The sequence below is a fragment of the Cyprinus carpio genome, chromosome B23 (genome assembly GCF_018340385.1).
Source record: "Cyprinus carpio isolate SPL01 chromosome B23, ASM1834038v1, whole genome shotgun sequence".
NCBI classification, from domain to species: Eukaryota; Metazoa; Chordata; class Actinopteri; order Cypriniformes; family Cyprinidae; genus Cyprinus; species Cyprinus carpio.
This window is the reverse complement of record NC_056619.1, coordinates 12198899-12216916: the sequence shown is the minus strand read 5'-3', so window position 1 is coordinate 12216916 and position 18018 is coordinate 12198899. Positions and strand designations below refer to the sequence as shown.

General features: G+C 38.5%; 1 protein-coding gene and 1 long non-coding RNA gene across 2 annotated transcripts; both read left to right on the top strand.

The window, feature by feature from the left end:
- Nucleotides 1-272: 272 nt before the first annotated feature.
- On the top strand, nucleotides 273-15726 carry LOC122141923 (3-hydroxyacyl-CoA dehydrogenase type-2-like). The gene is made up of 7 exons (XM_042750718.1): nucleotides 273-438; nucleotides 12751-12833; nucleotides 13256-13420; nucleotides 13551-13715; nucleotides 13931-14059; nucleotides 14564-14672; nucleotides 15192-15726. Exons 1-7 carry the CDS (start codon nucleotides 417-419, stop codon nucleotides 15380-15382), a joined length of 864 nt encoding a protein of 287 aa, XP_042606652.1. The 5' UTR covers nucleotides 273-416; the 3' UTR covers nucleotides 15383-15726.
- LOC122141924 lies at nucleotides 6806-9079 on the top strand. The gene is made up of 2 exons (XR_006158209.1): nucleotides 6806-7371; nucleotides 8841-9079. It is a non-coding gene; the product is annotated as an uncharacterized LOC122141924 (long non-coding RNA).
- Nucleotides 15727-18018: the final 2292 nt, after the last annotated feature.

The following is an 18018-nucleotide window of genomic DNA, read 5'->3' as shown; positions in this document are numbered from 1 at the left end:
CCAGAAGGGGTAAAGAATTGACACTGAAAGGAAGGGGAGGGAAGAAAGTGACCACCAACAGAACACAGGTCAGTCCGATCCATAACTTTCATGCTAAATGCTAAATGTGAGCGAGGAGATTCATTTTTTTTCCTTCTCTTTCTCCCAATGTTTCTCGTAGACTTTGTCCTCTTCACCACCCTCCTCCAGCCCCCCGAAACTCACTGAGGATGCCAAAGCGGTGGGGCGGCCCACGGAGGGAACGGGGACCGCGTCACAGCAGCTGAACGGCAGCTCTTCAGGAAGCGCCACTGGTCAAGCTCTTGACCTGCCACCACTGGCCCAGCCAATCCAGTGTGCCTTAGCCAGCAGAGACAACCAGTCAGGAGATGGGGTGGAGGTAGAGGCCCCATGTTGCCTTGACGACTGCCCATCAGATGGTGCACTACAGAAAGAGGAGTAATTACATCCCATAATGTAATAAGAATGAGAGAGTGAGGGGGAATGATCTAAGGTCGACTGCCTTTTCCTTGCAAAATTGAATATTTAGGGCACAGTAGCCACTTTGTGTTGTCATGGTATAATTTATGATGCTGCACATGCTGGAAACGACAGATGGACAGTGTCAGGAATGCGGTCTATGTGTCCCCTTAAGAGCCGGGTCTGGTTTAAAACTGAATGAGTTTAAATCACAACCCTCGATTGCACATCGCCCTGAATCTTCGGGTTCTGGACCTCATCCTTTCCACTGGCCCATCAGTGTTGTAGCATCGTGAAAAGCTCTCGAGTCTTTTTATTTCAACACCGTTTTCTTTTCAGACCTTAGTACATTGACGGTGACCTTATATGTATGATTGCCTAAAATGGCTACGAAAAGCCCAAATTGCCCAAAGTGTATTTGAAAATTGACCTACTCGAAATACTTGCAAGTGTCAAGTAGCACAGAAGCACCTGCTCTAAAGTTTCCACCACACAACAAAGAATTACACTATTTGTACTACACATGGCTGTATCTGCAGTGTACCACATAGGGGAGGATTCAAATGAACACTGCCCTGAATACAGTAGACGAGTGGAAACTGACGGAGAACGCGGGTTGTATTTGTATGTCACAGTGTGCATTCACACACACATAGTAGTCCTTTTTTTTTATTTTTTTTTTATTGCATATTATCTTATCACTGAGTGATTTGCATGTGGAGAAATTGCTATTGTCTTCAGCACAGGGGCCACGGGCGGCCCGAGAAGTCCAGGCTCAGAGAGCCCTGTTTGAGTAGCGAAGTGTAAACGGAAGGGAAAGATTCGTACAGGTTACAATCTGCATCGCATAGCTGGCTCTCCTCTGTTGCTTTCTCTCACATGTAGACAATCTTCTTTTAGGCCCACATCCCCTTGAGGATTCACAGCAGTACTCAAGTAGTTCTAAAATCAAAATATTTAAAGCACCTTAAGCTCGAAATTATACATATGCAAGCCCCCCCCCCCCCCCCCCCCCCCCCCCCCCCCCCCCCCCCCCCCCCCCCCCCCCCCCCCCGACTGAGGAAGAAATACCCTTAAAAATTGATTGTATAGTAACGTAAAGCACTTAAAATATTATTTATGATAGTACTGCGCTATATAGATACAGTTAATTGGTTAACGTCCTTTTATTAAGCAGCAGGCCATCATTTCTTTTGACAGTTTAACTGTCCAGATACACTTTACCTTGCGTGTTGTTTACCAGTATGACGTACAAATCAACACCAACCCATTTGAATGTGAGAACGGAGTGTGTGGTAAGCTGCACTTTGTTTTAAAACCGAAAATACACTGGGTTGTCCTCGAACCAGGATAAAGAAAAATCGAGGCCTCTGGCAGAGTTCGGGAGGAAGCAGTGTGTTCGGAGGGAACCGTGATACTGTTTGACATCCCAGCCGTTTGTATATAGACCCAAATGTACATGATCCTGTTACGCAATGACGTGATTTAGGGGAGTGATTTTATCAGTGGTTGAGAATGCACACAGTCCCTCAGATAAACCTGCCATTTGACATCTCTCTGCTTCACAACATTTTGCTTTCGGATTTTAGCAGCTCTTTTTTTTTTTTGCTTGCCCCTCGTTGTTCACGTCTCCTCTGTGCCTTGTGCATGTGTACAATGTGGATGCTTTTTTGTACATGTGCATTCTCCCACCATCGCTAAAATCATTGTAGTTTTGTTATGGTCGAAAGAGATGAATCGAACGAACCTTAGGATTACCTTTTATTGTGACAAAGTCATTTAAAAAAACAAACAAAAAAATTGGAGTCTGTGCTTCACCAGACTGTTTCGTGATCAGTCCGTCTCGTCTTGTTTTTGTGACAGTCCTATGATTTCATGCACTATGTTCAAAACATTATTTCTATTGAGGCGAATAGGCTTTAAAATGAAAACGAACGAAACACCTTAAAGATTAAAGCCGCGCTTGCCGTTATATTGACCATTTTGAATCAGATGGTTAGGAGATTAATTTTACTTACATGTTAATGTTTTAAATGCATTTTAAAAACAATACATGTTTTGTACCAATGATTTGTTGGACATAATGAATGAGAATTTAATTTTAAGAATAACTAATACACTTGAGAGAGGCTATTGCATTTAATCATAGTTTAAGATCTGTACAATTGACAATGTCAAGATTACATCACAGCTTTCTATTGAAGTTATAAGATGCACCTTATTTTGTTAAGAAGTTAATATTATATTTAGTGCCACTAAAAGTATATCGAAAGCTCTTATTATGAAAGACACCCATTATAGTTACACTTCTATGTATATTCTGCAAATTCTCACTCTTGAGGAACCCAGACAGATCAGCCCGTCAGAAATATCATGATGACCTGAAGCATGCATTGTTAATGCAGTTTGTTATAAAATAAGTAAATGACATAAATGATATATTGGTGTCAGAATGACAATACTGGACATACCGGACAGACTTTAAACCAAGAAGAATCTTGACCGTAGTGTGACAGGTAGTGTTCGTGAACTAACACGCTACACCGTCATGCACGTTAGAGCATTTTAAACCTCAACCTTAGGTTGTCACATTTATTACGCGTTAAGTACAGTAGTGCTAGTTTTCAAGAGAGGATCTCCAGCATGTTAGTGCATATGAACATGCATACGTACCCATTAATGGAAATTCGGTTTCCTCAGAATAACAGTAGATCCTTTTAAAGCATTCAGTCCTGTTTCATCTGTGAGTAACAGCCGTTTCAGTTAGTTGGTTTTATTCTCAGTGTGTTTGTCATAGAGTATCAGTAACTCCTTCACATTTAGTTATGTGTAATCTAAGAAAGGAACAGCATAAACCGAAATATACAGACACACCAAATAAAGATATAATCTCTCTCTCGCACATACACACAGTACCTTTGTTATACCCATAGAGAGACATCAGTTAGTATGAGGGAGGAGAAAAAAAAAAAAGTTAAACTTTGGCATATTCAGATATATACATATGTCCAGTGTGTTAATTTCTCTTACAATTATTTTGATACTTAATTTGCTGTTTCAGATGCTTGGTTCCAAAGTTACCCTTTCCAAAGCTTCTCTGCTTTGCTCGGTTCTAGATTGCTGCTTTAACTCTCATTCAGACATTTATGGAGATTCATGTGAGAGTAAAATATAGACTTAGAAATATCTAGTGGATAATATTTGGGTTGAATGAGAAGGAAGCTCTGGAGATCAGTGAGGTTGTTATAATGGTGCTGTTTTACTCCAGATGCTGGTCTTGAGAAAACCGTTAAAACATTTGGTCACAAATGCAAATCCCAACGTTTTCCCTTTTCTTTTTTTCCACCCCCTTTTTCACAGTTTTATGGGCCATGGACATTCACAGTCACAATAAGTTCAAGTGTTCTCCCTCTTCTTAGCTCTTGTCTCTGTTCATTATTTTATTTTTGCCGTTGTTTCCCCCGCAGCAACTATCCTTACATTTTCTTACTAACAGTGAGAGATCTGAACTTTTATAATTAGTCTAATAATCTGTCTGTAAGTAATCTTAGACAAGAGTTGGTAACATTTTCAACAGTGAATCGAGAAATGTAACCTTACCATCTTTGGTTTCATTCAGTTGTGAAATTGTTTTTCTTCCATTTTTTTAATGTTATTACAACAGCTACTCCTTTGACCGTTGCTACATTTATTATTAAAATTTGCTTAGCAAAGATAACTAGATATTTTTAACTGTAATGATTGCAATTTTCCTCACCTCTATTTTGTATGGTATCGTTTCAAACCACTTCACCATTATGATGTAATTGTCACTCGTAGAAATAAGTGTTTTGGGTTTTTTCCAGTCTCTTTAAAATTGTCAATTTAAAGCTGAATTATTTTGAGCAAATTTTGCTTCCTTGCACACAAAGCAGACTAATACACATTTGTGCAACATGAATTTTCAACGAAAGGTGATTTCTGGAAACTGCTTTTGCAGTATGTGGTAAACAGTCTTGATTCTCTTTCTGGATCCTGTATATATAATTATACAGCTACGTGTTTTCATTAATTGAGCTATTAGAATACGTAAGGGGTCCGTAATCAGATACTAAATGAAGAAAATGTGATGTTTACATCTTTTTGGTGAACAGTGGCTAAATCTTGTATCGTCCAGTTTCATTGCTAAAATGAAGATTAAGATCAAGTGGAGCCTTAGCTCTTCTTAGCGATTAACCCTAGAACACTTCTTCAGCTCCCATGTACATGTATCGTCCCTCTGAAAAATGTAGCTTCAATGTAGTCATGGATAGGTTAAGTGTGAACCCATACTGTAACCATGCACACACACACACACACACACACAACAGCTATTCTGGTAAAGAGTTTTGCCTGTGCATTCTTGTAGATTTGTGTCTGGACCTCAGATCTGACTCTTGCTTTATAACTGTTACCCCTGTATCCTGGCTCTGTCGCCCTTCACTCCACAGGACCACTGGTGTGGTCAGGTTTCGGTCCTAGTCTGATAACAGCAATGTGTTGTGTACAGTGGCCCACTGACATCCTACATTTTCTGGAAGTACGTAGCCTCTATATCTCGTCCTCTTTGCTTTTTAGCATGTTCCCCCAAGACCGTCAAGTCGAGACATCCATTTGTAGGCAACACATTCTGTCGTCTGTTCTTGGAAAACCAATCAATTCATCAACACAAACACATTGATGCATGCATCAAGATCTCCAAAAGCTCCAAAAAACTTGTGAAGTGAAGGGTAAAGTTCATTATTATTATTGCTGTTATGGTTATGATCGTTATTAACAATTTCTCATTTTTAGTATAAAGAAAGCACCTGATTGTTTTGGAAAGAAACTTTTTCTTTTTAATTTGTCTTGCTGTTGTGGTCTGATTTCACAGTGGATTGGGGAGAAAGCCAAAAGGCTCAGAGAGAGAGAGAGAGAGACAAAGTTGGCAGTCATGTTTGTATGGTTGGGAAATGACTTACAGTGCTGAAATAAAATTTATTCTTTTAGTAAACAGGAGTTATGGTTTTTATTTTCCTGTTTATTTGAAAGACATTCAGACTGGAGCCGTGCCAACTCACAACCCACACAAGATAGATAATTCTGCACACAGCTGCAAATCCACGTTTTCAAACAGAGATGGTGACAAAGAGGCAAAACTGACAAAAAAACTTTTAGTTTCTGTACCTGAAATTTGGTTCACTTGTATTTATTTATGCTGTTTCTAATTGATTTGTTTGTTCCTATTTTATTACTGACTGTTAACTTGTCTTTAACACTTTAATATTTGAAATTGATATTAATCTAGTTGTTTTTGCTGAGGTATTTTTTTTTTTTAAAGCATAAGCATTCCTCTTGCAGTGTTCCAGGCTGCTGATTTTTGCTCATGTTATTCAGCTGCAACAGAATGCTTTGTAATCTAAATTTTTGACTTAATTTTTTATATTGGATTTTTTCATCTTATTGGAATTGAAACTAGGAATCGATAAGTGGAATCGGAATTGATAAAACTCAAGCGATACCCAACCCACTCCCTACACAGTGTTCATTGCTCCCTACTCCCTGATCAGGGGAAATCTGTTAAAGTTTACCTCACTTCGGAACATTCATTCACGGATTTGCGCTGCACAACGTCTTCACACATGGACAAGTGTGACATCATATACCTCTGTAAATAATATCAATTCAAATTCACGTCTCGCACACTTCAATGCACTTTGAATGGAACGTATACGTTCGCTTTGAATTGGAATCATGGCAGGATATCCTGTGATGTCCACTTCGCAGGGCACTTACGTTCGAATAGAACAAACGTCTGAAGCGATAAGAGAAACATACAAAATGTGCAGAGCAGGGGGGCGCGAGGACTGAAATTGAGAACCGCTGTTTAAAACTCGCATTTGAATCATCAGTGGCAAATCCTTTACATATGTAAACGCACTTACAGACTGTGAGTCAGAAGCTCCGCACTGTAGTCTTCTCTCCCAGGATCAGGAAACAGTCCTCCATAAAATGCGCTGCAAACACACAAATATTTGGGTTGAACTGTTCTGGAGCAGTGTTGTAAATACAACTTAAACACTGATTTCTAATTGTGTCCTCTTTTGGAAGACCAAACATAGTAGTTTCGCTTTCACAACGGAACAGCATCCCCACAGCATGGAGCCGGTGGCAACAGCGCGAATCAAAGTTATGCCTTTTCTTTGCCTGAACATTATGCAAATCTTCCCACATCGTGACGTAGACATGTGGGGGCGTGTTTAAACGAGGCATTTACAGAGGGCTTGGACGAGTCTTAACTTTAATAAAGAATATCTCTTTGGGTTTGAGACTTTAATCTTTGCAACTGTACAGATCTTCTTTATGCACCAAGAGCTTATAACACTTCAAAGAGAGGAAAACTTGAAATCGCATCATATGACCCCTTTAATGTCACAACTGACAACTAATTGTAAACTAAATGTATTCGTAGCTAAATAACCTGTCTGCTGTCAAAGTACCGTTCATTGTCATAGCGAATGTTAACTCGCTGAACTTTAATGTAAAATGTTAATAAAATGTAACAATTTATTACAAAAAAAAAAAAAAATTGTAGGCTATAAAAATAATTAGGTAATCAAATGACAAGTCTATTTTTTCTTCGTGGAATGTCCGTTTATTCATATTTCTAAGCATAAAATGTACAAAAGGTGCTGCAGGTTTCTGTCGTTCAGGTTGTGACATCTGACAACCACTGCTTAACTGCACACTTTGTAGTCCACTTAATTATCCAGTCGTGATCTGAATGGAAGGCGGCTCGGATCACTCGAGGGGCAGGTCACTTCAGGGGTAGATCTGCGTGCCTGCAGCAGCTGCTGTATCTCTGTTCTCGCTGCTGATGTAAGATGGCGGTATCATGTACAGTCGCGGACTCAGGTGAGCGAAACAACACGTTCCTTCTTTGAAATGTCATTGCCGCAGTCACCGCGAACACTGGCGCTACATTTGCACTCTGTCTTGCTTTTGCCTAAACACGTTTCAGTTTAATATGACGACTAGGCTTGTTTTAGCATGCAATTTATTGCTGATCATACCGGGCGCACTAGTGAGGCAACCGCCATTTTTCGTATTTGATAGCATAACTATAATATCAGAGTATATGATCATAATGTCATGAGAAAAGAGGAGTAGATCATGCATGCGTGTCTACAATTTTCTCTGAAATATTAGCCGACAGAATGCTCCATTTCAAGCGTCAAGTAAATCAAGTTAGGCTGTCGATTTGATTTGTAAAGCTGCAATTTTTCGATAAAACACTTGATAATCGCACGCGTGTCTCTGCTTGTCATGATAAAGTGAATCTGGCGGCCAGACAGTCGAAACGCCTCGTGATTCAAACACATCAGCCTGACATGCATTATGCCTCTGCCAGCTGTTGATTCCTGAGACTCAAGTACTGAGCTGGTATGGATAGTTTGCAATAATAATAGACCATGTGGACGGTCATCATCAGCTCTGGCATTCAGTTCAAATGCATATTATTCTGATGCAAAGATGTTTGAGTCTTGCATTGCTCAAATGTGCACATCCAGCTTGAAAATACAGTTTAAGATGGTAGATGAGTCTTGGAGCATGGCAGCTTGATTCTAGCTGGTGCAAACTGGTCCACTAGACCATCACTGGACTGGCAACAAACAAGAAACCAGTAAAAATGTTATATAACTCAGCTACCAGCTTAAGATGGATTTTCCAACTGGGATGCATGTTTAAGGGACCACAGCGCATGTTTGCATATGTACTATTTTGTAAAGTATGAAAAACGTTTCCATATGGGCTGATTTATTGCTTAGTTTCACTCGGTCCTAATACATATTGACACAGCTATTTCCTTTCTATCACCTTCCTTACAAATGCAGTGCACTGTGTAATGCATATAACCAGGGACACAGTCATGCAGTGAAATATAGTTGTGCATATATTGTAATGCATAATATATTATTGTAAATCAATATTTAATATGCAGCATTCATGATTTTTGCCAGTGCTCTTTAAGCTTCAATAAGAGCACATGTAAGTGGCACATTAATCACATCAAATGCCGCAGAGCACCAGATCCTTGATCCATTTTGTGCAGTCTCTTTGTTGTTCATGGTATATCATGACTCACATTTCAAAAGATGAGTTGTATTGCCAGAAATCTGCCCACACTCATGGTGTGGATGTTTGAGGATAGTTAATACTGGGTTAAAGGGATGATGATGACAGACAGCTTTCAACTGTGGGATTTATAGAAATCAAATTAGCAAATGGAAAGGTGGTTCATTAAATATAGAGTAAGAATAGCACAAATAAGCTTTTTATTTCTAGCACTGACATGTGTTTGTGCCTCTTTTCTCCTCCCGCAGGGTACCAGACAGAGGGGCTGCTGCGCTGGGGGCTGTGGAATGAGGTAGTAGTTTGTATAGTTTGGGATCACACCAGATCTGGGAGATAACTATACAGCCTACTGTCTTTCTCACAGCTGCTCCCTCACATCAGATACACCGATGACGTACCTTCACATGGGATTTGTGGGATAGCTGAATATATTATACATCTTTGTACTATGCTTTCTGAGTAGGTAAATAAATAGTAGATAATTGGTGATTGTCTCACTGTACAAATTACTATAGCTTAGCACCAAATAAAAATATTGATGGTCATAACAAAATGAAAATTTTGTCATTAATCACTTACGCCAGTGGTTCTCAACCTTTTTTTCTACCGGGCCGCACTATGGTCCAAGTGCAAGTCTCGCGGGCCGCACGCATATCATTTACATATTACGTCGACAATACAAACCAACCTGATTTATAATATTACAGGTGCTGGTCATATAATTAGAATATCATCAAAAAGTTGATTTATTTCACTAATTCCATTCAAAAAGTGAAACTTGTATATTATATTTATTCATTACACACAGACTGATTGATTTCAAATGTTTATTTCTTTTAATTTTGATGATTATAACTGACAACTAAGGAAAATCCCAAATTCAGTATATCAGAAAATTAGAATATTACTTAAGACTAATACAAAGAAAGGATTTTGAGAAATCTTGGCCAACTGAAAAGTATGAACATGAAAACTATGAGCATGTACAGAACTCAGTACTTAGTTGGGGCTCCTTTTGCCTGAAATACTGCAGCAGTGCGGCGTGGCATGGAGTCGATCAGTCTGTGGCACTGCTCAGGTGTTATGAGAGCCCAGGTTGCTCTGATAGTGGCCTTCAGCTCTTCTGCATTCTTGGGTCTGACATATCGCATCTTCCTCTTCATAATACCCCATAGATTTTTTATGGGGTTAAGGTCAGGCGAGTTTGTTGGCCAATTAAAAACAGGGATACCATGGTCCTTAAACCAGGTACTTGAAGCTTTGGCACTGTGTGCTGGGGCCAAGCCCTGTTGGAAAATGAAATCTGCATCTCCATAAAGTTGGTCAGCAGCAGGAAGCATGAAGTGCTCTGAAACTTCCTGGTATACGGCTGCTTTGACCTTGGACCTCAGAAAACAGTGGACCAACACCAGCAGATGACATGGCACCCCAAACCATCACTGACTGGAAACTTTTCACTGGACCTCAAGAAATGTGGATTGTGTGCCTCTCCTCTCTTCCTCCAGACTCTGGGACCCTGATTTCCAAAGGAAATGCAAAATTTACTTTCATCAGAGAACATAACTTTGGACTACTCAGCAGCAGTCCAGTCCTTTTTGTCTGTTGTTCAAGAGTGGCTTCACACAAGGAATGCGACAGCTGAAACCCATGTCTTGCATACGTCTTTGTGTAGTGGTTCTTGAAGCACTTACTCCAGCTGCAGTCCACTCTTTGTGAATCTCCCCCACATTTTTGAATGGGTTTTGTTTCACAATCCTCTCCAGGGTGCGGTTATCCCTATTGCTTGTACACTTTTTTTTTCTACCACATCTTTTCCTTCCCTTCACCTCTCTATTAATGTGCTTGGACACAGAGCTCTGTGAACAGCCAGCCTCTTTTGCAATGACCTTTTGTGTCTTGCCCTCCTTGTGCAAGGTGTCAATGGTCATCTTTTGGACAACTGTCAAAGCTGCAGTCGGTAACTTTTGGGGCTCGCATCTGGCGGAAGAACATTGTAGCTGGAGCTACTTCTCTCCAATATAAACAAAATCCACCACTCTCGGCTCTTCTGGTCCAATCAGCGCAGGGCTGTGCCACAGTGTTGTTTTGTGTTGAAAATGTAAAAAATACATATAATGAGCGAGTACATCATGAATCCATTTTCCAAACCATGTTTTTGTCTTATCCTGAATCACTACGGTACACCTATAATAAGTGTTTATATTCTGACTATTTTAGTCTGGTTGGGGTCGGCAACGCTGCAGAGTAGCACAGTACCTGCGTGACTCGCCATAGATGTATACAGGGAGAAGTAGCTCCAGCTACAATGTTCTTCCACTAGACGCGAGCCCCAAAAGTTACCGACTACAGCTTCAAGTCAGCAGTCTTCCCCATGATTGTGTGGCCTACAGAACTAGACTGAGAGACCATTTAAAGGCCTTTGCAGGTGTTTTGAGTTAATTAGCTGATTAGAGTGCGGCACCAAGTGTCTTCAATATTGAACCTTTTCACAATATTCTTATTTTCTGAGATACTGAATTTGGTCACGTTCTTAATTGAAATACATAAACAAAAAAATTAAAAGAAATAAACATTTGAAATATATCAGTCTGTGTGTAATGAATGAATATAATATACAAGTTTCACTTTTTGAATGGAATTAGTGAAATTAATCAACTTTTTGATGATATTCTAATTATATGACCAGCACCTGTATAGCCAAAATATTATGATATCTAATCGATTACATTCATTGAAATAAATAAATACTTCTACTCAACCAAAAATCCAGCACTCTCCTTCACTACTGATATTGCGACTATTCTTGTTTGTATTCACTGGCATTTTCCACATTTCTTTTTTCTCCCTTAAAAACAAATTTGTCCATTATGATGCTCAATTTTACCGAACTAATGGCTGTTGATGACTATTTGAATTGAATTCTGCCAAAGTGCGCGCTTGTTTGTGTTAGTTAAATGCAGAACGTTATGTGAGTCTGCTCATGTCTGAAAATAATATATGAAAAACAAAATAATTTTACATAAAAAAATTAGGCTATAGCTTATATTTCTTTAGGACATTTTTAAATTAATGTAAAAACTAAAATGAATTAAAAAACTGAAAGTTATTTTTTTTTAAATTGTGTTCAGCATGGTGGGCCACATTTGAATTCGTGATGGGTTGAGAACCACTGATTTACCCCCATGTCGTTCCAAACCTGTAAAAGCTTTGTTCGTCTTGAAAACCAGGAGGCTTGTGTCTGTCCCATTGGCTGCCAAGTAAACAGTGTCAAGGTCCAGAAAAATATGAAAAGCATCGTCAGAATAGTCCATCTGCCATCAGTGGTTTAACTGTAACGTTATGAAGTGACGAGAATACTTTTTGTACGCGAAGAAAACAAAAATAACGACTTTATTCAACAATTCATCTCCTCTGTGTCTCTCCATCATCGTAGCGCCATTTTGGAGAATATCAGCTGAACGCAAGCTGCGTCAAATCTGCATTGTTCTGACAGGAAACACTGGCATCTAACAATAAAACATATACATAATCCCAAATTGGAAATAAAACGGTTATCGAATGAGCATGTGTCCTAAACTCCTGAAACATTGTCTCATATTTAACAGCAGTCAATGCAAGTTATGAAAGAAATCACTTAAACTTGTATGTGGATGTGAGTGTGAAAAAAAATTCAGATGTAACCCCCGTAAGATGTAATTGTAAACTTTTTTATAAGTAACTTTAATTTAATTACACATTTTTTTTCCTCAGTAACATTTATTTTGTAATTAAATTATGTAATTTAGTTACATGTAACTTTTTTTTTTTTTTTTTTTGACAATTGTTTTGTCCTTAATCTTAAGTCATTTTATTTTACAATAACAATACAATGTTATTAGAAACAAAGCATGTTATTTCCAGCCCGGCTCGTGGGTTTTAAAATCGAGGAGGCACACTAATTGTATTGGTCTGGTATCCCTGCCGATTATTATTATTATTTGCTTAACCACTTTAAAATGGCTTTTTGGTGGATCTTAGTATATTATAGATCAGTGGTCGCTGCTAATTCTGAATGATCACCGACTGGCGTGCGACTTCCTGTGAAGCTGTCAATCAAATTAACCGTAGCCAATCGGCTTAAAGGGCGTTATCTGATCCTTATTTCTGATTGGGCTGCAGAGCGCTTACGCGCGGTGACGTCACCACTGGTACCCAAGCAGCGGCAGCAGCGTGTGAATATGGCGAACATCAGAAGTGTCAAGGTGAGAGGGAAATTGAATGAATTAACAGAAAGGCACTGCCTCAAAAAAGTCGTCTGTCCTGAAGTTCAATATTTCAAGATTGTTTTGCAGCTCGCTTTAGTCTGCACGTCGTTGTGTGTTTGTATTCCACTTCTCCTCGCTATATTTTGAAGCTGTAGCCGCAGTGCTAACCACTTCAATGAAACTTCTGTGCAGTTATGAGAGTGATTGATAGATATGTAAACATTAGAAACAATGGGGATTAACCAGCTTTGCTCTTATTTATTACATTATTATTAAATTGCGGTGCTGTAGGCTTAAACCTCATTGTTTTGCAGCATATCACAGTTGAACCATGACTGAATTGTGTTTGTTATATAATGAAACATGACCGAGCTCCATGCAGGCTGTGTTCCGGTGTGACCTCACTGACTGTGTGGCAGGGTATGGTCGGTCTGGTGACAGGAGGGGCCTCTGGTTTGGGCAGAGCCACCGTGGAGCGGCTCATCAGTCAGGGGGCCAGCGCTGTGATCCTGGACCTGCCCAGCTCAGATGGACACAAGGTGGCTGCTGCTCTCGGAGACCGATGTGCATTTGCACCTACTGATGTGAGTGACACTCATTGTTAATGACCTTTTGATATTTTCCACTTTCTCTTTGTGCTCTTCTAGGCAGCGGTGCTTGATCTGAATATATGAACTATTTGTTTTCTTCTGATTGTTTTTTTTTTAAATTCAGGTCACGTCGGAGGCAGATGTGAGATCGGCTGTGGATTTGGCCAAGGAGAAGTATGGCAAAGTGGACTTGGCGGTGAACTGTGCTGGGATAGCTGTGGCTGTGAAAACATACAACTTTAAGAAGGACCTTCCTCACAGTCTGGAGGACTTTACTCGTGTTATTACTGTAAGCCTCACTGTATTTACAGTGCTGCCTGAACCTCATGACACTGGTTCATATTTCTACAAATGATGATTATTTTAAATATCTTATAGCAGCTTATAGTCTTTTTTTCACTGTAAAATTTATCGCTATTATTTCTCTAAAGCATCCGTTCTTTTGAGATGGGTGACATGTTATTGCATATATTAAAATGTGTTTTCTGATTTGATCTGTTAAAGGTGAACATCGCTGGGACTTTTAATGTGATCAGACTGGCTGTAGGGGAGATGGGAAAGAATGAGCCTGATGCGGATGGACACAGAGGCTGTATCATCAACACAGCCAGTGTTGCTGCTTATGATGGACAGGTATATCAGCTATACACTAACGTTCAAAAGTTTAGGGTCTGTAAGATGTCTTTTATTTATTTTAAGAAATACTTTTTCCGAGGCTGCATTAAGTTGATCAAAAGTGACAGTAAAGGCATTTATGATGTTACAGAAGATTTCTATTTCAGTTAAATGCTTTTCATGGAATTTTATTTTCACTGATAATAATAATAAATGTTTCACGAGCAGCATATTAGAATGATTTCTGAAGGATCATGTGACACTGAAGACTGGAGTAATAGCTGCTGAAAATCTAGCTTTCACAGGAATAAATTACATTTTAAAATATTAAAATAGAAATTATTTATTTCAAATTGTAATAATATTTCCCCAAATTACTGTTTTTACTGTGTTTTTTATCAAAGAAAAAAACCTTGGTGTGAATAAGACAACTCTTACCCCAAACTTTTTAACAGTAGTGTACTTTAACCATACAGATTTATGGCACTGCAGGTTTTGTAATGTGTCTTGTTGTCTTTTTAAGTGGGTCAAGCTGCGTACTCTGCATCTAAAGGTGGGATTGTGGGGATGACACTTCCTATTGCTCGAGACCTTGCACCAATGGGGATCCGTGTGGTCACCATCGCCCCAGGTCAGTGTCCCTGAGATGCATATTTTGTTTCTAAACAGAATGAGCTTTTCATTGTGTCCCATCATTGCTGTATGAAAATCCATTGTTTGATAGGGATATAACGATTCACTCAGCCCGCGATGTGATACAATTTTCTCACATTTTATTTTTTGCACATTTCTTTGTCAAATAACAAAAAATAAATTGACATTTTAAACAAAATCCCAAATAAATAAATAAATAATACAAATAAAATAAATCTACATATAAAAACTTAAATTAAGGCTTTGCATGTGCTCTTTCCTGGCTTGTCATTTTTTTAAAGGGGTCACTGTGCGCTCTAACAGGAGAAATGCCCAAATAAGGAAAGCCATGCTTGAAAAAACACTTTCCGAAACTTATAAGAACCACATATTTTTATCGATTTTCAGGGTACATCTCTACTTCCCTATTGTTTGAACACAGTTAATTCATTATTTTTTACTTTTTTTTTTGAGACCTTTTCAATTATATCCTCTATACCATTTTCTTTCCCTACAGGTCTGTTCTCCACCCCACTTCTAGCAGGATTACCTGAGAAAGTGCGAAGCTTCCTGGCCAGACAGGTGCCCTTCCCGTCACGTCTGGGAGATCCAGCTGAGTTTGCACACCTTGTGACTGCAATAGCAGAAAACCCCATGATCAACGGTGAGGTGATTCGCTTGGACGGAGCCATTCGCATGCAACCCTGAAAGAAAAAAGGAAACAGATTGGAGAAACTCCAGTTGAAATATCAAAACTGGTCTGTGACTGAAGACCTAAACTTACTACGCATTTTCAGCATAAAATTAAGATACTTTGTATCTGAGAGGAAGTGCTACCACTCCCCTGAATGGAAATCTTGTAGATTTTTCAGCTCTTGAGGCTGTCTTGTATTTATATACTGACTGCACTTCTGTGCCTCTGAGGTACTAATGACTGATGTTTCTCCATAGTAAATGCATTTATACAATCATAAAGTTGTACAGGAGTCATGCAAACAATGTCTCTGGTATCCACATATCTTTTTGTGCAAAATAAAATATGTAAAACATAACAGGATGAGTTGTAATGAATTAATATTTGCTGATGTAGATCACCGCAGTGAACTAAATACAGCCTCAGGAAAGATGATCAATATGAAATGTTTTGGATTTGCCACTATACTGACTATTATATCACCATTATATCAGTGGTTCTCAACCAGGGTGCTGGGACACACTAGGGGGCCTCAGCATAATTTAAAATTATTCAAATTTGAACTATTATTCATACAATTCAAATGAAATCTACTGCTATAAAGTGTTGTCACTAATTATGACTTCAATACAATACCAGATAAAGTTATCTGGATAATTAACCAAAACCAAAACTGAATAATGACAGAATGTGGAATATAAAGTTGTTGTTTTTATATTTTATTAATTTAAACATTACTTTATTAAAATGTAAATTGTTGCCAGTGTGAATGTTATGCTTGTGTATAGAACTATTTGCAACACAAGTTAGCTAAAAGGATAAAGTCAAATAAAAAAATATTTTTGCTCTCATTTGCTTTGTAAGATTCTGATGGTGACAATTTTCACTTGCCAAAGTTTTGTACATTTATTTTGTATGAGCCCTTTTTAGGCAATTTTCCATCCTTTTAAGTCATTTTATTTCACAATAACAATATATCTCAATATAGTTATTTTCAGCTGAATAACTCTGTCATTAAAAATGAGAACAAAACAACAAACTACAAACAAATGGAAAAATACAATATATATATATATATATATTTATATATATATATATATATATATTATTAGTCCAGTTTCTTATTCCACATGTACAGAAAATGTAGCAACATTCAAGTAAAAAAAAAAGATACTAGGCCTACACAAACTGACTACAGACAAGTTTTACTGCTCTAAAAAAAAAAAGAATCACTGCTCTATATGATACTCAAAAATTCTTCTCTTTTCCCTTTGCTGTAAAGTGACCCTTTGGGAGAATGATTTATTTGCATTTACATTTATTTTTTTAAGATATATTACAAGCATTTTGTGTCAGCGTGAAGAACTACCAACAGAGGGCAGAATTGAGCTTATTTTGACAATCAGGACAGGAGGCTCATTACAACTTGCATGTGATCTATGCTGTGACTGACAAGGTCAAAGATCTTTATTGCAACAGCATTAAAACACTTGTGAATGCTATTTTAGATAAGTTAGAAAAAAATCTGTATATCTTTCAGATAAAGAATTATATCTGTAGATCTTTGTGGATTTTTGTGGCTTTTTAAGTATTAACTACTTAAACAGCATGTAAGACTCATCACCAGCCAAAAAAAAAAAAAAAAAAAAAAGTAAACCCGGAATATATTGCCAGCTGTGCATAAAAGTCCTGCTAAATCCTTTACTGAACAGATTGTGCATAATTAAAGTAAGCCTAGATTGATGCTGGTAAATCTGCTTTAGACACACACACACACACACACACACACACACACACACACACACACACAGAGCTGATTGATTTCTGTCCACAGGGTGGCAGTTCCACTGTAATCTCAGTTTCATTTATTTCAGTTCATCCTAAAATCTACACAGGCCATGTTAACACGATTACACTTCAGAGGTTAACAGTTCTCACAGTTACCATTTGGTTCTGAAGGATGATTTTGTTCTCTGACATCCAATTAACCATATTATTACTATGTTGCTTTTTTTATTATTATTATTATTTCTTATGTTTTCAATTTTACTGTGCAATTGTACTGCACACTACCATATGGAATGGGTCAAACATACATTTGTGGAGTGTTCAGAGAAACATCAGGTTGAGGCGAGTGGTTTGAATCATGGCTGATGGTTATTGAGTGTCACTGTGTTGTCTCACTTCACTCTGATGTGTTGTCCAGTGTCTGCTTCATCATGTCATGCATCTATCAGGGGGCCGTGAGTTAGGACAGCTTTGATGGACACTTGCTGTCATCCCATAGATCTCTGCACTGTCAGGAAAATTACTTTCACTATTAACAATGGAGCTCTGGCTTCCACAGAGGACAAACAGAGGCTGTGTGAAGACAAGGTTAAAGACTGAGGGGTGTAGGAAAGAGACGTCCTGGTGCTTGTTCCCAAAGCAACTCCAGAGCACACTAACGGGCCGATTCATCAATATGCATTATTAATGTGCTCGGGACAATTCAATCCCCCCGGACTGTGTAAATATTAGAGTTTGGGTGTAATCAGAACACAAGACCGCTTTATGCTGAACCTCTAGAGGGCAGACGGAACAAGCATGCGACAACCTGATCGGCGTTTAGAAACACGTGCCACAACATGCATCATTTGGATAACAGGCT